Source organism: Procambarus clarkii, chromosome 37, assembly GCF_040958095.1.
Source record: "Procambarus clarkii isolate CNS0578487 chromosome 37, FALCON_Pclarkii_2.0, whole genome shotgun sequence".
NCBI lineage: Eukaryota > Metazoa > Arthropoda > Malacostraca > Decapoda > Cambaridae > Procambarus > Procambarus clarkii.
In genome coordinates this window covers 36581352-36607525 of record NC_091186.1, presented here as the reverse complement: position 1 = coordinate 36607525, position 26174 = coordinate 36581352, and the positions used below count along the sequence as shown (strand labels likewise).

General features: G+C 37.1%; 1 protein-coding gene across 2 annotated transcripts; it reads right to left on the bottom strand.

The window, feature by feature from the left end:
- Window positions 1-10: 10 nt before the first annotated feature.
- Window positions 11-8628, bottom strand: LOC123748724 (uncharacterized). Of its 2 annotated transcripts, XR_011230718.1 has the most exons (7): window positions 8112-8628; window positions 4005-6014; window positions 3556-3645; window positions 3333-3450; window positions 2825-2967; window positions 2618-2733; window positions 1999-2021 (listed from the first exon to the last, which is right to left on the bottom strand). XR_011230718.1 is itself a non-coding variant. In XM_069337392.1 (5 exons), exons 1-5 carry the CDS (start codon window positions 2769-2771, stop codon window positions 541-543), a joined length of 735 nt encoding a protein of 244 aa, XP_069193493.1. In that variant the 5' UTR covers window positions 2772-2819; the 3' UTR covers window positions 11-540. The 2 variants fall into 2 exon arrangements, 1 of the variants encoding a protein (XP_069193493.1); XM_069337392.1 differs by lacking the exons at window positions 2825-2967; window positions 3333-3450; window positions 3556-3645; window positions 4005-6014; window positions 8112-8628 and adding exons at window positions 11-827; window positions 1153-1272; window positions 1716-1802 and having other exon boundaries at window positions 1935-2021; window positions 2618-2819.
- Window positions 8629-26174: the final 17546 nt, after the last annotated feature.

Genomic DNA, 26174 nt, shown 5'->3' with positions numbered 1-26174 from the left:
ATATATATATATATATATATATATCATAACTTATGATAAGGCATCTTATCATAAATAACATCTCAACAAAAATCACATCATTCTAGGAGGTGATTTCAATATTGACCTGGGTCTACAAAATAACCCTCTAGTTGACTATTTCCATAACAGCATGTAATCCTCTATGATAATCCCCACAATCACCAAGCACTAGACCAAAGTTCTCAAGTCAAGCCTAGCCTCGGGCCGGGCTTGGGGAGTAGAAGAACTCCCAGTCCCCCATCAAGCAGATAAGTGTGTGTGTTATGAAGAGATACATCTCAACGACTAACAAAATTAGCAAGAGAAATATAGTCGTTGAAATGTAAGCCTCATCCTAACCATACACTCAAGACCTTGAGAAAGCACTCAGGAGAGTGTGAAAGACTCTGTGTTAATATTACATAATTTACAAATACATAAGTGTTATATTTTATCCTATCCTATATAAACAAGATTATATCATTATTCTTATTATTTAGCAATTTTATCTTTTCTGCATGAACTATCAAAAAATTTTAATTAGAAAATTAGCAAATATCTGTAATATTTAAGATGAAAAATTGAAGGAAACATTACTGTTAAAATACCACTTACAAATTTTGTTCTGAAACTCGATTCCGCTAACTTCCTATTGAGAACATTAAGATCACCTTCTGCAGCAATAGGATTTGGTATTAGATCTTCTATGATCTTGTCTGTTTCTTTTGTAGTCAAAGTTGCTTTCAATATCTTCACATCACTTTTCAGTTCATTCACATCACTTTTCAGTTCATTCACTTCAGTGTATATGGCCTGCAACATGTTACCTGGAAATTTATACAGTATATAGAAAGTGTACATGCTATTATATTACATATCTTGAATGTACATTTAAAATAAAAGCATTATAAAGTATATTTTAAAATAACTGACACTGAGAAAGCACCCAAAAAGTAGGCTATGACTGATGTGATAGATAATGGGATAATTTCTTAGTAATTATGAAACTGCTTATATAATTGGAAGCAAATTCAGCAATCTAACCTGCTCAGTTTGCAGTCTACTTGAACATGAAACTTATGCCTATCACCCATAGGGTACATATAGGTTATATAGGCTACATAATAAATTAATTAAACTTTCAAAACTTACTCATATTCTGCATCATTTCTTTCAAACTCCCATCGTTCTTGTCTGGTGACTTTGGGTCGAATAAATTCCTTGACCTTGGAGTCCTAACGACTGAAGTACTTGGCGTGACCAGCTCATTGTCTTAAAGATTGCAAGATTTAGCTATTAAAATCTAACTACTGTACTGTATAATCAACAAATTTCATGAGCTTTTACTACTGCATACTAATATTATAAGTTATACTATATGTCTACATCACATTTAAACTACCCAACATCAGAAAGAGGGTGAGCCAACATCAGAGAGAGGGGGGGGGGGGTTATCATGAGAGAGAGGAGGGCCAACATGAGAAGAGAAGAAAAAAGAAAAGAAAGAAAGAAATAAAGAAAAAGAAAGAAAAGAAAGATAGAGAGACATACAGAGACAGACAGACACATACACACAGAATAAGAAGAGGTGACAGAACAAAATTAACAAAACAAATTTCAACATGAGAAAAGGGAGGTCAACATGAGAGAGAGAATGAGGGTCAACATGAGAGAGTGGGTCAACATGATATATATTTTAAATAATTACTTATTACCTTCATGAAGAAATACTGATGGCGTCAACGGTGTATTGTGAAGTGTAGTCTTCACTGGAGACTGCTTTTGTAGGACTGTTCTATTAGCTGAAAAGGAGTTATGTTTATTTCAAACACTTTTTAACCAAATAATATTTTTAAGACTTTAATATAGTTTGAACTAACATGAGAGAGGTGGGGGTCAACATGAAATACACATTTTAAAAATTAACTTATTACCTTCATGAAGAAATACTGATGGCGTCAACGGTGTATTGTGAAGTGTAGTCTTCACTGGAGACGGCTTTTGTAGGACTGTTCTATTAGCTGAAAAGGAGTTATGCTTATTTCAAACACTTGTTAACCAAAATATATTTTTAAGACTTTAATATAGTTTGAACTAACATGAGAGAGGTGGGGGTCAATATGAGATACATATTTTAAAAATTAACTTAAGGTAAGGGACAAATTAACACGTAAGGTAAAGGTAAGATAAAGGACAAATTAACACGTAAGGGACAAACAAAAAGAAAAGTAATAACAAACCTGCTTGTTTCTAGTGACTAGATCAAAGGAAAACCAAAATTTCCCTGAACTGTGACAAGTGAAAAGCACCTGCTAGACAAAGTGGGAAAAGTTCACTAGACCCCATATGCACATAAAAGAATAATATACTTAATATTAAACAATTAGAAATAAACACATATTTCTATACAGAAATTCCAGATAAGCATAAAAATTACTCAAAGCTTCTAGTACTTCCAGAAGGAATTAAACAAAACAAAAAAAAAAAAAAAACAGCAAGAACTAAGTTTAGAGCAGTTTTTAGTTTTTTTTAAACCAAAAGCATAAATAACCAAACAAAGGAAGCATGGTTAAATATCAATTTAGAACTTTTAATGTTATTTACTACTAATCCTTACATTCACTTAATATACCAGAATAATATGGTATTTGCAGAGGACTTATTTCTTTTGAAGGTGTATTCTCATATGAAGATGGCGAACAATCTTCTTGGATTGAGACGAGTGATGATTGCCTGAAATTATTTAAATTGCTTAATGTATTGAATGGCATTTTTCAAGTTGCAAATTTTTTTTAAATTACTGTAGTAGGTTATCAATGCTTACGTTTGTTATTCTCGGAATTCTCTTCTTCATATTTGAAGCATGGTTTCCTTTTCGTTGTCGAGGATAGCCCATATCGTCTTCAGTTTCGACATTTGAAGTGTCTTCCGCAGCTAAGCATCTTCGTTTTGCAACGTCAAAATCATCTGTAATAATTGAATATAATTAGTAATATATCAGCGAGATATATATTTATCGTTACCTAGTAGAGTAGTGAACACTAAGAAATAACTTAAATCAGCTTCCTAAAGAGATGTTTAATAAAACGACGTACATGATTTGGAACTTATAACTGGGGCACAAAAGTCTTAAGTAGCTATGAGGAAACCCATCTTGTGATTAAAATATAATTATCAAAACAGCATTTACCTGTTTAAAAATCCATGCAATGTAATGGGAATGCAAATAGGCAATTATAATGCTGTTTTTGTCTGCAGTGTTAAAGTTATGGTGAATGAATGAATAGGTGTCTTGTATCTTAAATCTTAATAATTATAAATTTAATACCTACCAGTTGTTGATAGGATTGTTGATACGACATGCACTCGCCAATTTGTCGTGTCTGGCTTTTCGTGCTTTTGGGCACTAACTGTATGCCTGCTCTGTGGCCACCAGCACAATATTTTTTCCTGAAAAGTCGAAATAAACTGTTACATGCTAATTTTAGCACTAATTTGGAATATTTTTAAAGCAACTCAATATATGCAATTTTTTAGTTTCAAAGTAATGCTTACATCATCAGATTTTTCAATCCAGGTTGTGGAGATGATACCCACACTACGATCATTGAAGCCTACCACTGCATACCGCTTTTCAGATGTCATCTACAAAATTGAAAAATCTTATTAAGGGTTGTTCTCCCAAAAAAAAGAAATTAGCATAAAGTTGGTAATAGATTTACTTGATTGTGTCAATCATAGATTAGCCACATTTGTAAATGATTTTCGGTTGGTATAAACAGTAGCTGCCATGTATGGACTAAAAGGCTTAATACAGTTTTATCTCTTAATGTGCTCTCAAAATATTAATAATTTTCATGAAATACAGGGTAATGGGATTTTTAAACAGGTAAATATTGGTCAAAAGATAATAGCTTTAATAAAAACAAAATTGTGAATCTCATTAACTTACAATATTAGTTCAAACTATTATTAAAGCATGGATACAGTATTTAAATACGTACTTGTCATAAGTCATGTAGTATTGACAGAAAAGTATTTGCGCTTTCTGTCTCGATCATCATACCTGTGCGGTTTAGTTTTCTTGCTGGAATCACCTTCATGGATGAATTCCTAGTAAGAACCTTAAATGCTCCAATTAATTTGGAGTTACAAGGTTTCTCAAAGAGAGGTATACTTCTCGAATATACCCTGCAAAGGAACATGCTGTCTCCATTTTCATCGGTGTCACTGACAGTGTCCAAAACTTGGCAGCAAGTTTCATTATTCAGCAAATAGGCATTGTTTGGTGCCTTGGTATATATTTTATGTTCTGTATTTGGTGTATAAATCCTTTGAGCATGCTGCATCTCTTTCAGCCTCTTTGCAATTTGAACAAGAGGGTTTTTACTTGATCGAACCATATTCTTAACCTGCTGCAGGTAATTTTCAAATGGAAATGCTGAACATCTGTCCAAACTACCAAACTCTTTGGCATCAGAGGATATGTGTGTTAGGCAGTGTACATTGTACACTAAAAAATCCTTACCATACAGCTCACGAGCCTTTAACACAAAGTACAGCAAAAGATCATGTGCATATTGGCTGTAATTTAACTGAATCAATTTAGGTGATACAAGAATAGAAATGGCTACACTCAGAGTCAGGAAATGGTCATACAATTCTTTGGGTAAGATTCCCTTCAGTACAATCTTACCGGTGTAGAGAAGGAGTTGCCTGTATTCAGTCGCTTTCCATCTATCAACCTCTGAAAGACTTCGAGGTTTACGTGCAAAGTGCATAGGCACAAATTGTGTTAGTTGAATTAGACGCTGACTAATTTCATCAACTTGGCGAGCACATAATTTTACGTTTTTATTTCGTATCCAGGCAAGAAGTAACCTTTTCATAACCCCAAGACATATCTGATGCATATAGTCTATGGGAAAAGTACTCACCATATTTATATTTAAGTCACAGAATGGTGATCTACCATGGTGATGTTGAGAATTAGATTGATTACGAAAATCTTCATCTGTTCTGAGTTGTAAATTTTTCACTTGTTGATAACTCATTCTTCCATTCCAAACACCCTCTTGGGTACATCTATCACACCCAAAGTAGCCAGAGTGGAGTTTGATTGCCTTCACCATTGCTTTTGCTGGGGCATCACATATGACTCCTTTTAGTTTTACTGGCAATGTTTTGTCATCATTTTTAAATCCATAGTGCATAATTTTTTTCAAATCCTGAATGAATTCATTTAAAAAATCTAAATCACTAGTTTAGAGCTTCCGTATGTGAGGACTACTGGGAAAACTCTTATAGGTTTGACATTATTGATAGCACAAAGAACAGGCCATAAACTTTCATTTTTACTTCTAAATATTGGCAAACCATCAATGTTGCAAATTAAAGATATTTCTGCCAAATCTCTTATTGTTGATTTAGGATACAGCCTTAAAGTTTTCAACATTTCCTCCTCTAACCCCAAGTAGATATACATCATGCCTGATTTAGTCTCAGTAGGTATATGTTTAACTGTATTCAGTAACGAACGAGCTGTTTTTGGCAAGTCAGCATGTCCCTGTTTTCTCAATTTTTTTAATAAATTATCAATGGCATTGTGTGTTATGCCATATTTATTAACCCATACTAACAATACATCTGATAATGATTTATCATCCTCATCACCACTGCTCTCTGACTCTGATGATATTGGGTCATGCTCATCAATCATGTCCCAAGTCCAATCTCTCTCTCTCTGACTTTCCAGAGATGATGCATCTTCATTGGCTCCACGACCAATATTAGGTTCTGAATTAGATGACAAAGCAGCATGGTCATCGTCTATGCTGTTTGTTGTAACATTGGCCAAAGGATCCTGATTCAACAACTGAATCTCAACCTCATCACTATTTTCATTTTTGCCACGCTGGGACGCCTGTTCTTTTAGGCGTCGCTTTTTGGCCCGTGACATACGCTGCCATCTTGTGTGGTATTCTCTTCTTCTTTCTATAATGTGTGCATACATTCTGAAGGAGAAAGGCCAAGTGCTACATTACCAATTACTATTACAAGATTATTAGTAAAGTACTGTACTGCAAAAAGCAAATAAAATGGGGTAAACTAAACTTTGAAAACAAATAATAATTAAAACAGGTAAATTAGTAAAATAACAAAGGCTTAAGCAGACATGACTCTGCTTAAGCCATGTAAAGCAGACAGATAAGATGGCAATATATAAGGGGAAAAAATTAAAAAGCTAGGATATAAAACTAATTGAGATCAAAAGCATAAATTACTATAGGGGAAAAAATAACAAATGACTTCATAAAAAAAATTATCCAATTGCCAACAGCAACTTGGTAGTACGAGTCTAAGTCTAAGAAACAAACAAAATTTAAATGCTGTTATCTGCAATGAAACAATACATACTATTGCACGTACCGAAACATTGATGAATGTAAAAAATAGAGGTGTGAAAAAAGGAGGTGTTATACCAAAACAGATGCAGAACTAGGAAACAGGATTTCTTCAACAGAAATTTTGAAATTGTTCACAATTTTTGTTAGACCAAAGTTGGAGTATGCAGCAGTTGTATGGTGCCCATATCTTAAGAAGCATATCAACAAACTGGAAACGGTGCAGAGACATGCCACTAACTGGCATTAACTAAATGCCAAAAAATATGCCAAATATACTACATAAATATACATACTACACATGCACAATAATTGTCCTGGGACCTCTGATATTCATAATATATATATATATATATATATATATATATATATATATATATATATATATATATATATATATATATATATATATATATATATATATAATATATATATATATATATATATATATATATATATATATATATATATATATATATATATATATATAGGGCCATCAACACACCTCCAGCTAGGGCCACCAACACACCTCCAGGGCCATCAACACGCCTCCAGGGCCATCAACACAACACCACCATCAACACACCTCCAGCCAGGGCCACCAACACACCTCCAGGGCCACCAACACACCTCCAGGGCCACCAACACACCTCCAGGGCCATCAACACGCCTCCAGGGCCATCAACACAACACCACCATCAACACACCTCCAGCCAGGGCCACCAACACACCTCCAGGGCCACCAACACACCTCCAGGGCCACCAACACACCTCCAGGGCCACCAACACACCTCCAGGGCCACCAACACACCTCCAGGGCCATCAACACGCCTCCAGGGCCATCAACACAACACCACCATCAACACACCTCCAGCCAGGGCCACCAACACACCTCCAGGGCCACCAACACACCTCCAGGGCCACCAACACGTCTCCAGGGCCACCAACACGTCTCCAGGGCCATCAACACACCTCCAGGGCCACCAACACACCTCCAGGGCCATCAACACACCTCCAGGGCCACCAACACACCTCCAGGGCCATCAACACACCTCCAGGGCCACCAACACACCTCCAGGGCCACCAACACACCTCCAGGGCCATCAACACGCCTCCAGGGCCATCAACACAACACCACCATCAACACACCTCCAGCCAGGGCCACCAACACACCTCCAGGGCCACCAACACACCTCCAGGGCCACCAACACACCTCCAGGGCCATCAACACACCTCCAGGGCCACCAACACACCTCCAGGGCTACCAACACACCTCCAGGGCCATCAACACGCCTCCAGGGCCACCAACACACCTCCAGGGCCACCAACACACCTCCAGGGCCACCAACACACCTCCAGGGCCATCAACACGCCTCCAGGGCCATCAACACAACACCACCATCAACACACCTCCAGCCAGGGCCACCAACACACCTCCAGGGCCACCAACACACCTCCAGGGCCACCAACACACCTCCAGGGCCACCAACACGTCTCCAGGGCCATCAACACACCTCCAGGGCCACCAACACGCCTCCAGGGCCATCAACTCAACACCACCATCAACACACCTCTAGCCAGGGCCATCAACACAACACCACCATCAACACACCTCCAGCCAGGGCCATCAACACACCATCCAGCCTACCACCACAAGCTTATATATATACTACACATGTCTAAGAGCAAATAAAAGAAAACAGTTACCTTAACTATTGAAGATGCAGCAGGATTTTGTGGATAAGCCAACAGCAGTCCCTCTCGACACGGTTTTAAAATGGCGGCGACTACCACAACATGCAACGAGCCTAAAGAATGTCCAGCGCTAGCATTATCTAAACGCTATTATATATTATCAAGCAATACGGAAATCTAAAATAAAAAAAATGATACAAATAATTGTATTAAATATTTATTTGCAATTACAATACCTCGGGAATATATTTTTGCGTTAGCAAAACATATTAAGTTTGTATTTAGTTTAACTCAAATTAAAAAATTCTTTACAAATTCATTCATGTTTTTATTCATGTTGTTCATGTTTTTATGTTAAAATGTTTTTGTTGATTTGTTTGTATATTTTCATAAGTAAAGCATGCTTACCGTCTTATTCCAAGTTTTATGATAACTTTACAAGGTTTAAAACATAAAGTTCAATATATATTCTGGTTTTCACACAGGAATTATACGTTAATATAACATCATAATAACGTAATGATGTCGTGTAAATAACGTTATACTGACGTCATATAAATGTTATATTTATGTTATAAGAACGTAAATTGGATAGCTTTACAGAAAGTAAACAAAAAAAACTAAATGTTGACTGAAAATTATTTATTCTTAAATATAAAGCATGAAAACATTATAATTCCATAGCATTTACTATTATTTTTAAATTTTTACATAAATCTTAAAAAATTGTGTCTCAAGAATATATGATTTTAGTTATATCCTTTGGTTTTAAGAACGTCAGATATACGTATTTATGTCAAAAGTTACAGTATTACCTTTGTGGGACCATTTAAAAACGTCCACAAACGTTCTGTGTTTGCTGGGAATTCACAGTTTTGTGAATTTCCTTGACCTCCTGAACGTTTAATTTCGCCTCGATGGACTCGATTCTCTGCCCAAGATTTTGGAGTAACTCACCAACTTTTCTTAGTTCAGCCCACACCTCCTTGGCCATATTATTATGACCCTCTTTCTGAGCCACAGTAGCCACTTCACTCACCGTTACATTGTCAATGCCGGAGTCCTGAGTGGTGGCGTGGCTGCTTGTTGCTTGAGCCTGACGAAGTAAAGGAGACTCCTTTACCCACGGAGTCTGTTTTGCTGTGCTCCCGATGTCTGGGTAAGAGCTCTTGCTTGCTCTGTAACATTCACCGGCCGGATAACACCCATACTCGGCCTCTTGCTACACACAGCTGAGCTGGCATTGTGAACGCCTCCACAGTTGCAGCATCTGGGAACTATTTACTCACCCAGATTAAGTCTGTTTCTACATACATTAGAGAGGTGAGACTTTCTGCAGAAACGACATCGTGGATCATTTTGACAGCTCCAGGATTTATGCCCCCATCTGCAGCATTTCAGGCATATTATGGGCTCTTCTACATACTTTGCTACATGCCTGTAGCCAACCCCGGTGATGAACACTTTCTCGGGAACTTCACCTCTCACTAAAGCCACCACCTGACTCCTAGCTTCACCTTTAATAAGGTGACGCTTGGCCCACACAAATCGTTGGCCGTCGAGGATGAATTCGGGGTTCAGAATCTGAGGGTATTTATAGATAATTACCTTCGTCAGCTTCTCGTTCCCCTCCGGTATTTCCATAACAATTCCATCGTATCCTTGCTGGGTAAGATACTCCACTGCCTCCATAGAACCTACCGTTAAGTAAGGTCTGTTTACACCTTCCTTCAGCAGGGGCTCGAACTTGCGGTGTTCTCTTCCAAGTGTGACTGCCCACAGCAGCTTCTGATGATAGGCCAGCGTGCATGAGGCAGGGAAGAGAAGCCTCCTCCGCTGACCCTCACCTTCCTCACATCGTTCCGTCCGTTTGTCGACATCAGTCTCGGCGTCGTTCTTCATTCTCTTGTCGTTTCCGTTAAGTGTACCATTACTGTCAACACTACGCCTTGCATCCTGTCTTCTCCGTTTCTTCTGTTGCCTTGTTAGAACGTCTTGATACTCACCCTCCTCGACTGACTGGCTGCTTTCTGAGTCCATGTTAATATTGCCGTGGGAAGTAGCCAGTTCTTCTGGTAACTGAGTCTCCATCGGTGGTGGGGAGGCCTGTGGTTGTGCTGGCCTCCACCCCTCACACACACACACACACTAAATATATGAATCAGCAAAATTATAAATTAAATATGCAATCTGGTATGCACATGACTTGAAACTGGAGTTATGTAAATTAATTGGATCAGGTAAAGCATAGTAAATTTTTTTCCTGAAACTGAGAGATGTAAATTTCATGAAAATAATTACACAAGTATACAACACTCAACATGTAGTACAATATGATACTTAATAATGGATAAAATGTAGAAAATTTACACAAAAGAATTAACATGTAATGCAGAACATGTAGCAATAAGGCATCAAGAATTTAAAACAAATTAACTTTCTGTAAATGTGTAAATAATAATAATAATAATAATAATCACTGTGGAAAGAATACAAGAATATTCTGCAATGTTATAGCAACTGCTGTAATTAGCTTATAATAAAGTTATAGAGTACAGTACTATAAACACATACTGTAACATTTAATATAAAATTTGCTAAAGGAAACTTCAGATTAAGGTCTGGGGAAAACATAAAATTTGTCTATAATGCACTTCAACTGCTGAAAAAAAAACAATATTATTTATACTTAATACACTGCACCAGAATGTACTTGGAATCACTTAACATAACATTACTAATGAACAATGGAACTTGTAGCTCCAAACACCACAAAAAGGAATTGAGTGAGGAATGGGCAGCTAATTCCTCTTATCAAGTCACTGGAGGAAAGAATATTTGATATACAGGGTTATTTCCTTATTAAATCGCAATTATTGTATAGCACAGTGTGTACCAGCTATAGTTTACTTAGCTTCGGGCTGTGGTATCTTCAGAACAACTTTGGCTATCGTGGAAAACAATCCACGAGGAGTCGTGTGGGGAGAGGTGAGTGGCGGCGTTGTTTACATCCGGAGGCGATCCTGGCGTCGGTTTCCTGAACCTGGGCTGACGTCATGGACTGGCGTGACGTCATGGGCTGCCGTGACGTCATGGGAAGACGAGGGCGAGATTACAGAAACGAAGAGTACAGATGAATGTTGCATTGTAGAAAATACTCCATCCAGTGAGCAGTACACTTCACTTCAAAAGGCGCTGGAGTTGACACTCGGCGGTGTTAACAGTAGCTAGGGAGCACCAACTAAAATCTGGGCGGGTAGATATCTCTGAAGTTACACAGTTTATGTAATTGACAAATTTCAACATTCTCTGTGATTCTTGTATGACAGAAAACGAGATACATTTATGGGGTGACTCTGCTGGTTATAGCTTCGCTTTTAACTTAAACTGGTTGAGAGAGGTACAGTCTTTAACATGGTTGGGAAGGTCATTCCACATTCTGGGCCCCTTGATTTGTAGAGCATTTCTAGTTTGATTAAGTCGTACTCTAGGAATATCAAAACTGTATTTATTTCTGGTGTGATGCTCATGGGTTCTGATACAACCTTCTATGAAGCTTTTGAGATCAGGATTGGCATTATAGTTTAGCGTTTTATATATGTATAATACACATGAGAGAATGTGCAGTGACTTAATGTCTAACATATTCAGAGATTTAAGTAGGGGTACCGAGTGATGTCTGGGGCCAGAATTGGATATTGTCCTAATAGCAGCTTTGTGTTGAGTAATTAGAGGACGTAAGTGATTTTGGGTAGTAGAGCCCCAAGCACAAATACCATAGTTGAGATATGGATAGATAAGGGAGTAATAGAGAGTCACCAGGGCAGGGCGTGGTACATAATATCTGATCTTAGAAAGAATGCCCACAGTTTTTGAAACTTTTTTTGATATGTTTAGAATGTGTCCCTGGAAATTAAGCTTGTGGTCAATGAGAATGCCAAGGAATTTGCTATCTAATTTGTTACAAATTTGGGTATTGTTTATTTTGAGATTTATTTGATTAGAGGATTTATTGCCAAACAGAATATAAAAGTTTTGTAAATGTTAAGGGTGAGTTTGTTGGCAGTTAGCCACAGATGGACTTTATTTAGCTCAGTATTTACAGTGGCATTTAGAGCAAGGGGATCAAGGGGATCAAGGGTTTTACTTATTTATTTCTTTATTTATTTATTTATTTATTTATTTATTTACTTATTTATTTATTTATTTATTTATTTATTTATTTATTATTTATTTATTTATTTATTTATTTATTTATTTATTTATTTATTTATTTATTTATATTCAAGAAGGCACATTGGGTTTTTGGGAGTACATAGCATTGTGTTTACATTCTTGTGAAGCCACTAGAAGCAAAGCGTTTTGGGCAGGTCCTTAATCAATAAATAAATAAATAAATAAATAAATAAATTACCAAACCCCTCCTCCTTTACCCCTCCTTACCAAACAAGTAACTGATAAAAGAAAAAATAACCCATGGCTCACAAGTGGCATAATTAAATCAATCAACAAAATACATGAATACGAAAAGAAATTTAGGAGCGGCCTAGTTTCAATGGAAGTAATTAAAAGGTACTCGTCAGTGCTTACCAGTATCATAAGAAAAGCAAAACTTTCATATTATGAGACTAGATTCAAAGAAGCAAAAGGCAACATGAAAAGCACATGGAATACCATCTCTAACATCCTGGGAACTAAACAACACTCCCACAATCAGATAACACTCTCTAAGAATGGCCTTACACTGTCATCTGACTTAGAAATGGCGAATGAATTTAATAGCTTCTTTTCATCGATTGGTGCTAACCTTGCAAGTAAAATTCCACAGACTCAGACACATATCAACACATATCTCTCAGGCAGCTATCCAAACTCTCTTCTCCTCTCACCAGTCAGCCCGTCAGATGTTGTGTCCATCATACACTCACTAAAAACCAAAGCTGGGAACATCAGTGAAATCCCATCCATTGTATACAAGAGCGCCTCCCATGCCCTTGCACCACCTATAGCTCTGCTGTTCAACAAATCCCTTGAGTGTCATACCTTCCCTGATATCCTTAAAAAAGCAAGAGTAACGCCAGTTCATAAAGGAGGTAATCCGTCAGACATTAACAACTATAGACCAATATCGAACCTACCCATACTATCAAAAATATTTGAAAAAATTATCTACAAACAGCTCTACTCCTATCTCGTAAAATTCAACATTCTTAGCCCCTGTCAGTTTGGATTCCGCTCTCAAAAGAGTACCAACGATGCAATTATTAGTCTCCTTGATATAATTTACTCAGCTCTTGACAAAAATGAGTTTCCAATTGGACTCTTCATTGACCTGAGAAAGGCCTTTGATACTGTTAATCACGATTACCTCTTAAGTAAACTCCATCATTATGGAATCCGAGGCCATGCACTGGACTATATCCAATCCTATCTTAGTGATAGACACCAATGTGTAGCCATCAATAATATAATCTCTCCCATTCTACCAATAACTGTTGGAGTGCCACAGGGCAGCATCTTGGGACCTCTTCTTTTTCTTATATACATTAATGATCTGCCTAATGTCTCTAACATTCTGAAACCTATTTTGTTTGCTGATGATACTACCCTCATCTACTCCAACCCCAACCCACATACACTAAATGGTGTTGTTAATAATGAACTAAAAAAAGTCCACTTATGGATTTCAACCAACAAACTAACACTTAACATAGAAAAGACCTACTACATCCTATTCAGAAACAAATCTACAAATGCAATTCAGCTTCAGATTGACAATGTAAACATTAGCAACAAAAATGATGGAAAGTTTCTTGGCATATTCCTAGACAAGAGACTCAACTTCAGTACCCACATACAACACATCCTACCCTACCCATCAACATTGGTGTTCCCCAGGGCAGCATACTTGGCCCTCTCCTCTTTCTCATCTACATTAATGACCTTCCAAATGCCTCCCAACACCTGAAACCAATTCTATTTGCTGACGACACAACCTTCTTTTACTCCAGTCCTGATCCCCTTGCTCTAAATGCCACAGTAAATACTGAGCTAAATAAAGTCCATCTGTGGCTAACTGCCAACAAACTCACCCTTAACATTGACAAAACTTTCTATATTCTGTTTGGCAATAAATCCTCTAATCAAATAAATCTCAAAATAAACAATACCCAAATTTGTAACAAATTAGATGGCAAATTCCTTGGCATTCTCATTGACCACAAGCTGAATTTCCAGGGACACATTCTAAACATATCAAAAAAAGTTTCAAAAACTGTGGGCATTCTTTCTAAGATCAGATATTATGTACCACGCCCTGCCCTAGTGACTCTCTATTACTCCCTTATCTATCCATATCTCAACTATGGTATTTGTGCTTGGGGCTCTACTACCCAAAATCACTTACGTCCTCTAATTACTCAACACAAAGCTGCTATTAGGACAATATCCAATTCTGGCCCCAGACATCACTCGGTACCCCTACTCAAATCTCTGAATATGTTAGACATTAAGTCACTGCACATTCTCTCATGTGTATTATACATATATAAAACGCTAAACTATAATGCCAATACTGATCTCAAAAGCTTCATAGAAGGTTGTAACAGAACCCATGAGCACCACACCAGAAATAAATACAGTTTTGATATTCATAAAGTACGACTTAATCAAACTAGAAATGCTCTACAAATCAAGGGGCCCAGAATGTGGAATGACCTTCCCAACCATGTTAAAGACTGTACCTCTCTCAACCAGTTTAAGTTAAAAACGAAGCTATACCTAATAAATTCCCTGTAACCTACCTTACCTTTCTATTGTCAACCAATGTCTGTTTTTCTTTAAAGAGCGCTGTTTGTCGACATAATTGTATTTGTGCTGCTTTTTCATCTATGTTTTCATTTCTTGTTTTCATTCTACTCATTATGCTCAATTAATATTAAGCTTGTCATTTAAGTTTATCATGCCCGAAACGCTTTGCGTAATAGTGGCTTTAGGCATTGTATGTACTAGCTCTACCTATAAGTCAACCAATCCTTGTAAAAATTTATTGTATGTATGTACCTTACCTAAATAAAATTGTATTGTATTGTATTGTATTGTACATAACTAAGAAAGTCTCTAAAACAGTTGGTATACTTTCCAAAATCAGATATTATGTTCCTAACTCTGCTCTCATCTCTCTATATTATGCACTAATCTATCCCTATCTCAACTATGGTATCTGTGCATGGGGTTCAACCACTGCAAACCACCTCAAGTCCATCATCACCCAGCAAAAATCTGCTATCAGAATAATATCAAATTCTGCTTTCAGACAACACACAGCCCCCTTGTTTAACTCCCTAAACATGCTAAACATAATCTCACTCCACAAATTCTCTTGTGTCAACTACATTTACAAAACCCTGTTCTTAAATGCAAATCCTTGTCTGAAACTCTTCTTGGACAGATGTAATAGGACCCATTATCACCACACCAGAAATAAATATCTCTTTGATATCCCCAGAGTTAAACTTAATCTGTGTAAACACTCTATGCAAATAAAGGGACCCAGTTTATGGAACTCACTCCCTACTGAATTGAAAAGCTGTCCAACTTTTACATCATTCAAAATCAATACTAAAAAGTACCTAATTTCATCTTCATAGTTTTTCACTTTTTGCCTTAAAATTGCACTGTATCAATTGCTACCCAATCTCCCAATCTTTATGTTCCCAATTTATACATCTTTACCATTGTGATCATTGCTGTTTTCTTATATGTGCTGCCAATCTGTTGTATGGTGTTTATAAATCTCGAACGCTCATCCGCTCCTGACGACCCTGCTCCCCCTCCAACTTTATCAGCTGCTCCTTGAGCCCACAACATCCCTAACATGATGTAACAACCCCAGAAGGCAGCTAAGTACCCAGTGACCTAAATGTGACCGAAATATTCGACAAAACCTAACCTACTACCTCATCTCGACCTCATTAGTGTTGCTCCCTGGAGGAAGCTAACCTGACGTTTGCTGCTGCCATATCAACAAGTCTACCCCATCTGCTGTATACATCTCTGCTGCTACCATGCTAAACAATTCTAAGCTCGGCAAGGCCGTAAAGAATGATAGCACACCTATCAGGATGAACCCAACCAGCCAAGCTAGCAACAGGAATAATGCGGCTGTCTCCCCCTTAGGGGCTACCGGGGGGAGTACCGACCCTCCCTGCGTCAACAATAACAAACCTTCCCAGCTGATTGAAGCGTCGTCACTGACTCGAGCCTTACAACAGTTATGTAACCATATGGAGCAACTTAAACGAGCTGCCTCCCCATGTACTGACTTTAAGCGTCCCGCTGATAATCCATGGCTCAGATTATTGACTCAAATACATGATGACCAAAAGTCTATAATCCGAGAGCAGTCGGACCTGATAATGAAGCTTCAGAGTGATGCTTTGGCAATGCACAAGGCTAACCAAGATCTGTCTGCCAGAGTCGGCTACCTCGAACATGAATTAAGCTCTCTTCGGATCTCGGTTACTAACTTTAAACCAGCAGAAACCTCTAAGAAGCAAGAAGAGATGTTACAAAAGTTAGAGAACCACTTTAACTCCCTACAACAGCAACAAACTGCAACCCAAGACGAATCAGACCAACTTAAGCTCCTTGATTCTGTCATCATCTCATCACAGGATTTTCCCCATGAAACTGACAGAGAAGACTGTACTGCCATCGTGATCCAGGAATTGCGTACTAAGTTGAATTATTCAATCGAAGCAAGAGACATTAAGTCAGCTTATAGAGTGAGTACCAAATCATCTGGTGCAAACAACAGAAGGATACGCGTGAAGTTGGATAGCTGCTCCCGCAAGTCAGACCTTATCACTGCTGCAGTCGCTAGGAAATCCAAGGTTTATGTGAACGAATGTCTTACCAGATTCAGACAAAATCTCTTATTTAAACTACGTGGAATTCGCAATAGATCCACTGCTATTAAACATTGTTTTGTGCGCGATGGTAAAATAATAGCTAGGAAGACTGACTCTGGAAAAACTTATGTCATAACCACTGAAGCACACCTCACTTCTTTCCTGGATGACTGTGGGATATCAGCTGAATAACCAGAACATAATTTGTAGTCTCACATACAACCAAAGTGTACTTAAGCTCTGCCTTTCCTTTCCAAAGGTGTTTATTTTTATTTTTATTTTAATTTTTACTTTATTTTTTGTTTGTCATCTTTGCCTGTTTTATACTCTTAATTATTTGTTCTTAGTTAATCCCCTTGTCACTAAACCTAGGGCTTTTTATTACCCTGTTAATTAACCATTACTAAGCTAATTATCTTCAAGATCATTTTTTTATGATTATTATTTTTCTTATTATTTTTTATTTTACATTTATATTGTCAGTCTCTACTGATTTTTTGTGTTTTATTTTATGTAACTTCTGTGTCCTCCCTGGCTATCTATTGGATCTTTATTTTACTTCTAAATTGTTACTATTTTATTGTATCTGCTCTTATTCTTGTGTTTTGCTTTATCGTGTATCTTGTATCGTGATCCCTCTGCATCTCTATGCACACTGATATTGATCCTGATCAAAATCTTCTGTCTCATATCTATACCAACCAGCACATTGATCATCATTATTGTAAGTATTTCACAGCACACCAGGCTAAAAACAAACTCCAAAATAGCACCTATCTATCAGTTTATAACCAAAATGTTAGATCACTTGGTAAACATTTTGACGATTTAAATGCACTACTCACAGCACTAGGTACTAACCTATCGTTCATTATTTTAACAGAAACTTGGCTAAATAAAGACTATACCCAACTCTACAACTTAGCTGGTTATAAAGCCATTCATAACTGTAGGCCTAATAAAAAAGGTGGTGGCACAGCTATATATTACCGAGATACATTTATCTGCAACAGTGTTATTAGTGACAGAGATGACTACTGTGAATATACTTTTGCTCAGTTTACAATTAAATCCCTTAAATCCTCTTTGACTATTGGAGCCATCTATAGATTTCCTAATACTAACATAGCTTCTTTCTCAGACAACCTAAGGAATCTTATTATAAACAACAATCTCAACAAAAACCACATCATTCTGGGAGGAGACTTTAATATTGACCTGGGTCAACAAAACTGCTCTCAAGTTGACTATTTCCTTAACAGCATGAACTCCTGTATGCTAATCCCCACTATCACCAAACCTACCCGAGTCACTCAAACATCAGCCACTACCTTGGACCACATATGGACAAACATAACAGCTCCCCTTGTATCTGGTATAATCTACGACAGAACAACTGACCACTATCCTACCTTTCTCATAGCGAACATGGACATAACACCACCAAAAAGCAAGAAATTTTCATTTAGGCTACACAGTGAATCAGCTTTAGACAATCTTACAGAGGCACTTCACAATATTAACTGGGATTCTGAATTCAATAATACCCATGATATAAATTCATTAGCTAACCTCTTCCTCTCCAAAACTCTAAGCCTCTACAACCTTCATTGTCCCCTTCTTACAAAGCAAGTAACTGACAAAAGATTAAACAATCCATGGCTCACAAATGGCATTCTCAACTCAATCAACAAGAAACATGAATATGAAAAGAAAGTTAGGATTGGCCTAGTTTCAAAGGAAGTAGCTAAAAGGTACTCATCAATGCTTACCAGTATCATAAGAAAGGCAAAACTTGCATATTATGTGAATAGATTCAATGAAGCAAAAGGCAACATGAAAAACACTTGGAAAACTATCTCTAGTATCCTAGGAACTAAACAACACTCACATAACCAAATAAAACTCTACAAGGATGGGGATATACCGTCAACTGATTTAGAAATGGCAAATGAATTTAATAGTTTCTTTTCATCGGTTGGTGCTAATCTTGCCAGTAAAATCCCACAGACTCAGACACATATTAACACATATCTCTCAGGCAGCTATCCAAACTCTCTTCTCCTTTCACCAATCAGCCCGGCAGATGTTGTGTCCATCATACACTCTCTAAAAACCAAGGCAGGGAACACCAGTGAAATTCCGTCCATTGTGTACAAGAGAGCCTCCCATGCCCTTGCCCCACCCATAGCACTACTGTTCAACAAATCTATAGAGTGTCACACCTTCCCTGATATCCTCAAAAAAGCAAGAGTAACGCCAGTCCATAAAGGAGGCAATCCGGCGGACATAAACAATTATAGACCAATATCAAATCTACCCATTCTATCAAAAATATTTGAAAAAATTATTTACAAACAGCTCTATTCCTACCTCGTAAAATTCGACATACTCAGCCCCTGCCAGTTTGGCTTCCGGTCCCAAAAGAGTACCAATGATGCAATCATTAGTCTCCTTGACATTATCTACTCAGCCCTTGACAAAAATGAGTTTCCGATTGGACTCTTCATTGACCTAAGAAAAGCCTTTGATACTGTTAATCACAACTACCTCTTATTTAAACTCCAGCATTATGGAATCCGAGGCCTTGCCCTTGACTACATCCGATCCTATCTTAGTGACAGACACCAATATGTAACCATCAATGATACAACTTCTTCCACTCTACCAATTACCGTTGGAGTGCCACAGGGCAGCATCTTAGGACCTCTTCTATTTCTTATATATATAAACGATCTGCCTAATGTCTCTAATATTCTCAAACCTATATTGTTTGCTGACGATACTACCCTTATCTACTCAAACCTCAACCCACATACACTAAATAATGTTGTGAATAATGAATTAAAAAAAGTCCACTTATGGATGTCAACGAACAAACTAACATTAAACATCGAAAAGACTTACTACATCTTATTTGGAAGCAAATCATCAAATGCAATTCAGCTACAGATAGACAACATTAACATCAGTAATAAAAATGATGGCAAGTTTCTTGGCCTATTCCTAGACAAGAGACTCAACTTCAGCACCCACATTCAACACATAACTAAGAAAGTCTCTAAGACAGTTGGTATACTCTCCAAAATCAGATATTATGTTCCTAACTCTGCTCTCCTCTCACTATATTATGCACTAATCTACCCCTATCTTAATTATGGTATCTGTGCATGGGGGTCTACCACTGCAAACCACCTTAAGCCCATCATCACACAGCAAAAATCTGCTATCAGAATAATAACTAACTCTGCTTTCAGACAACACTCAGCTCCCTTGTTTAAATCTCTAAACTTGCTAAATATTAACTCCCTCCACACATTCTCTTGTGTCAACTACATTTACAAAACCCTGTTCTTAAATGCAAACCATGCTCTGAAACTCTCCCTGGACAGATGTAATAGGACCCATTATCACCACACCAGAAATAAATATCTCTTTGATATCCCCAGGGTCAAACTTAATCTGTGTAAACACTCTATGCAAATTAAGGGACCTAGTCTATGGAACTCACTCCCTAGTGAATTGAAAAACTGTAAAACTTTTGCCTTATTTAAAAGCAAAACCAAAAAGTACCTAACTTCATCTATTTAGTTTCCTACACTGAGCTTTAAATTTGCTCTGTACCTAGTGGTACCCAATCTCCTAATTTTTATGTAATATCAAACAACCTTATCATTGTGTTCATTGCTGTCTTCTTTTATGTGCTAGCCATATGCTGTATTGTGACTACCAATTTTTGTCAACTACCATTCAAGCTGTCATTGCAATCAATCTTATATTGTTTCTGCTGTATTGTGCCTACCAATTTGTTGTCAACTACCATTTTAAGCTGTCATTGCAATCAATCATAGCTACCTATGTGCTTTAATATACTGTACCTATAATTTTCTCTCATCTTTTTTTTTTTCATTCCATGTAATCTGTTATCATTTTTTTGTCTATAAATTTTGCAAGTATTTACCTCCTTAAAATTTTCTTAGATTAAGGACCTGCCCGAAACGCTGCGCGTGCTAGTGGCTTTACAAGACTGTAATTACCATATTTGTATCCTCACATTCCTTATGTACATTCTTGTATATGCATAAATAAATAAATAAATAAAGTTTATCTGTATCTTTTGCTACCCAGTCTCCCAATCTTTATGTACCCAATCTGAACATCTTTACCATTGTGATCATTGCTGTCTTATATGTGCTGTCAATCTGCTGTATGGTGTCTATTAACCTTGTTTAAATTACTAATCAAGCTGTCAATGTAATCAATCAGAGCTTTAATATAACAATGTGCTTTAATATACCTACTTATCTCTCTCATCTCATTTTTCTCTTGTAATGTATCTTTATCATTTATCAATTCTGATTGAAATTACCTACTTAAAATTATCTGCTAGATTAAGGACCTGCCCGAAACGCTGTGCGTACTAGTCAGATTCAGATTCAGATGTTTATTCAGGTAAGGTATATACATACAAGTGATGTTACATTAATGGATTGATATATAGATAGAGCTAGTACATACAATGCCTAAAGCCACTATTACGCAATGCGTTTCGGGCAAGAAAAACATTAATATCTAGAACTTAATACTAATTGAGCATAAAGAATAAAAGATGTTGAGAACAAATACAAATAAAGATAAAAAAAAAGGGGGAACATGACTGAAAAAGCAGCACAAATACAATAGGTTGACAAACAGTGTTGATTAAAAAAAAAGAAAAAAAAAAGAAAATAACAGAAAATAGTGGCTTTACAAGAATGTAAATACTGTACTATCCAATGTATTCTCACAAACCCAATGTACCTTCTTGTATATATATAAATAAATAAATAAATAAATAAATAAATAAATAAATAAATAAATAAATAAATAAATAAATAAATAAATAAATAAATAAATAAATAAATTTTTATTCAGGTAAGGTACATACATACAAGGTAAGATACAAAGTTGATGGATTTATAGATAGAGCTAGTACATACAATGCCTAAAGCCACTATTACGCAAAGCGTTTCGGGCATAAAAAACTTAAATGACTAAAGCTTAATACTAATTGAGCATAAAGAGTAAAATGAAAACATGAAATGAAAACATAGCTGAAAAAGCAGCACAAATACAATTCTGTCGACAAACAGCGCTCTTTAAAAAAAAAAAAAAAAACACATTGGTTGACAATAGAGGGGTAAGGTAGGTTACAGGGAATTTATTAGGTATAGCTTCGTCTTTATCTTAAACTGGTTGAGAGAGGTACAGTCTTTAACATGGTTGGGAAGGTCAATCCACAATCTGGGTCCTTTGATTTGTAGAGCATTTCTAGTTTGATTAAGTCGTACTCTAGGAATATCAAAACTGTATTTATTTCTGGTGTGGTGCTCATGGGTTCTGTTACAACCTTCTATGAAGCTTTTGAGGTCAGGATTGGCATTACAGTTCAGCGTTTTATATATGTATAATACACATGAGAGAATGTGCAGTGACTTAATGTCTAACATATTCAGAGATTTGAGTAGGGGTACCGAGTGATGTCTGGGGCCAGAGTTGGATATTGTCCTAATAGCAGCTTTGTGTTGAGTAATTAGAGGACGTAAATGATTTTTGGTAGTAGAGCCCCAAGCACAAATACCATAGTTGAGATATGGATAGATAAGGGAGTAATAGAGAGTCACCAGGGCAGGGCGGGGTACATAATATCTGATCTTAGAAAGAATGCCAACAGTTTTTGGAACTTTTTTTGATATATTTAGAATGTGTCCCTGGAAATTCAGCTTGTGGTCAATGAGAATGCCAAGGAATTTGCCATCTAATTTGTTACAAATTTGGGTATTGTTTATTTTGAGATTTATTTGATTAGAGGATTTATTGCCAAACAGAATATAGAAAGTTTTGTCAATGTTAAGGGTGAGTTTGTTGGCAGTTTGCCAAAGCTGGACTTTATTTAGCTCAGTATTTACTGTGGCATTTAGAGCAAGGGGGTCAGGACTGGAGTAAATGAAGGTTGTGTCGTCAGTAAATAGAATTGGTTTGAGGTGTTGGGAGGCATTTGGAAGGTCATTAATGTAGATGAGAAAGAGGAGAGGGCCAAGTATGCTGCCCTGAGGAACACCAATGTTGATGGGAAGGGTGGGAGAAATTGAATTATTCACAGAAACATACTGGAGCCTGTCAGTAAGGTAGGATTTGAGGTATTGCAGGGAGTGTCCTCTGACTCCATAATGATGTAATTTAAGAAGAAGGTTTTGGTGGATGACAGTGTCAAAAGCTTTACGCAGGTCCACAAATAACCCAACAGGGAACTCATTTTTATCAAGAGCTGTATGAATCGAGTTAAGCATACTAATAAGTGCATCGTTAGTGCTTTTTTTGGGTCTGAAGCCATATTGGCAAGGGCTAAGTATATTGTGTTTGGCTAGATACGAGTAAAGCTGCTTATAGATTAGTTTTTCAAAATTTTTTGACAAGTTTGGCAGGATTGATATAGGTCTGTAGTTGTTAACATCTGTGAGATCACCACATTTGTGGACAGGCGTCACTCTCGCTTTTTTCAGAATATCTGGAAAGGTTTGGAGTTCAAGTGACTTGTTGAAGAGCAATGCAATAGCAGGGGCTAAAGATCTGGAGGCTTTTTTGTAAATTAAAGTTGGTATCTCCTCAAGGGCACTAGACTTGGTTTTAAGGGAAAGGATTATCTCATTGACGTCAGTGGAATTAATAGGCGTTAGGTACAGAGACTGTGGATAGTTACCTGTAAGATAGTCCTTAACGTCAGTACTGGAAGATGGAATATCATTAGCAAGGGATGAACCAATGGAAGAGAAGAACCTATTGAACTCAATAGCAGAATCAGAGGCTGAAAGCTGACCATCGTTATTGGACAGGAGTGTTGGTTTGTTATTTAAAATCTTCTTTGATCCCAATATTTGTGAAATTGTGCTCCAAAGTTTTTTTAATGTTGCTCTTTATTTGTGTAAATTTATCTTCGTAGTATTTAGTTTTGGCTCGTCTAATTATCTTAGATAGCAATAACAAGTAATTCTTTACATTAATTTCAGTGGGAGACACAGTTCATCTGCCAGTTCTTTTATAACTTTGGGTTTAATTTCGTTTACACCTGGGACTTTTGAGTCGTTGACCCAATGTACCTTCTTGTATATATAAAATAAATAAATACATAAATACTGCCCGAAACGCTTTGCGTAATAGTGGCTTTAGGCATTGTATGTACTAGCTCTATCTATAAAGCCAACAAACTTTGTAAAATCTCTTTATGTATGTACCTTACCTAAATAAAAATTATTATTATTATTATTATTATTATAAATTTACGATGCTTACTGTTTGAGACATTTATTTTTGCTATATTTCGTATATGACAAGTGAAATTCAGTTCCTTGTCAATGTGAACACCAAAAATAATTTTCCAACTATTCTGCTTTCAATTTGGGTATTGTTAATTGTTAGTTTAATATGATCCATAGCAAGTCATTGAGTGCTCCTCGTACAACAGGTGTCAAGGTCACTAACCAGCAGAGTCACCCCATAAATGTATCTCGTTTTCTGTCATACCAGAATCACAGAGAATGTTGAAATTTGTCAATTACATAAACTGTGTAACTTCAGAGATATCTACCCGCCCAGATTTTAGTTGGTGCTCCCTAGCTACTGTTAACACCGCCGAGTGTCAACTCCAGCGCCTTTTGAAGTGAAGTGTACTGCTCACTGGATGGAGTATTTTCTACAATGCAACATTCATCTGTACTCTTCGTTTCTGTAATCTCGCCCTCGTCTTCCCATGACGTCACGGCAGCCCATGACGTCACGCCAGTCCATGACGTCAGCCCAGGTTCAGGAAACCGACGCCAGGATCGCCTCCGGATGTAAACAACGCCGCCACTCACCTCTCCCCACACGACTCCTCGTGGATTGTTTTCCACGATAGCCAAAGTTGTTCTGAAGATACCACAGCCCGAAGCTAAGTAAACTATAGCTGGTACACACTGTGCTATACAATAATTGCGATTTAATAAGGAAATAACCCTGTATATCAAATATTCTTTCCTCCAGTGACTTGATAAGAGGAATTAGCTGCCCATTCCTCACTCAATTCCTTTTTGTGGTGTTTGGAGCTACAAGTTCCATTGTTCATTAGTAATGTTATGTTAAGTGATTCCAAGTACATTCTGGTGCAGTGTATTAAGTATAAATAATATTGTTTTTTTTTCAGCAGTTGAAGTGCATTATAGACAAATTTTATGTTTTCCCCAGACCTTAATCTGAAGTTTCCTTTAGCAAATTTTATATTAAATGTTACAGTATGTGTTTATAGTACTGTACTCTATAACTTTATTATAAGCTAATTACAGCAGTTGCTATAACATTGCAGAATATTCTTGTATTCTTTCCACAGTGATTATTATTATTATTATTATTATTTACACATTTACAGAAAGTTAATTTGTTTTAAATTCTTGATGCCTTATTGCTACATGTTCTGCATTACATGTTAATTCTTTTGTGTAAATTTTCTACATTTTATCCATTATTAAGTATCATATTGTACTACATGTTGAGTGTTGTATACTTGTGTAATTATTTTCATGAAATTTACATCTCTCAGTTTCAGGAAAAAAATTTACTATGCTTTACCTGATCCAATTAATTTACATAACTCCAGTTTCAAGTCATGTGCATACCAGATTGCATATTTAATTTATAATTTTGCTGATTCATATATTTAGTGTGTGTGTGTGTGTGAGGGGTGGAGGCCAGCACAACCACAGGCCTCCCCACCACCGATGGAGACTCAGTTACCAGAAGAACTGGCTACTTCCCACGGCAATATTAACATGGACTCAGAAAGCAGCCAGTCAGTCGAGGAGGGTGAGTATCAAGACGTTCTAACAAGGCAACAGAAGAAACGGAGAAGACAGGATGCAAGGCGTAGTGTTGACAGTAATGGTACACTTAACGGAAACGACAAGAGAATGAAGAACGACGCCGAGACTGATGTCGACAAACGGACGGAACGATGTGAGGAAGGTGAGGGTCAGCGGAGGAGGCTTCTCTTCCCTGCCTCATGCACGCTGGCCTATCATCAGAAGCTGCTGTGGGCAGTCACACTTGGAAGAGAACACCGCAAGTTCGAGCCCCTGCTGAAGGAAGGTGTAAA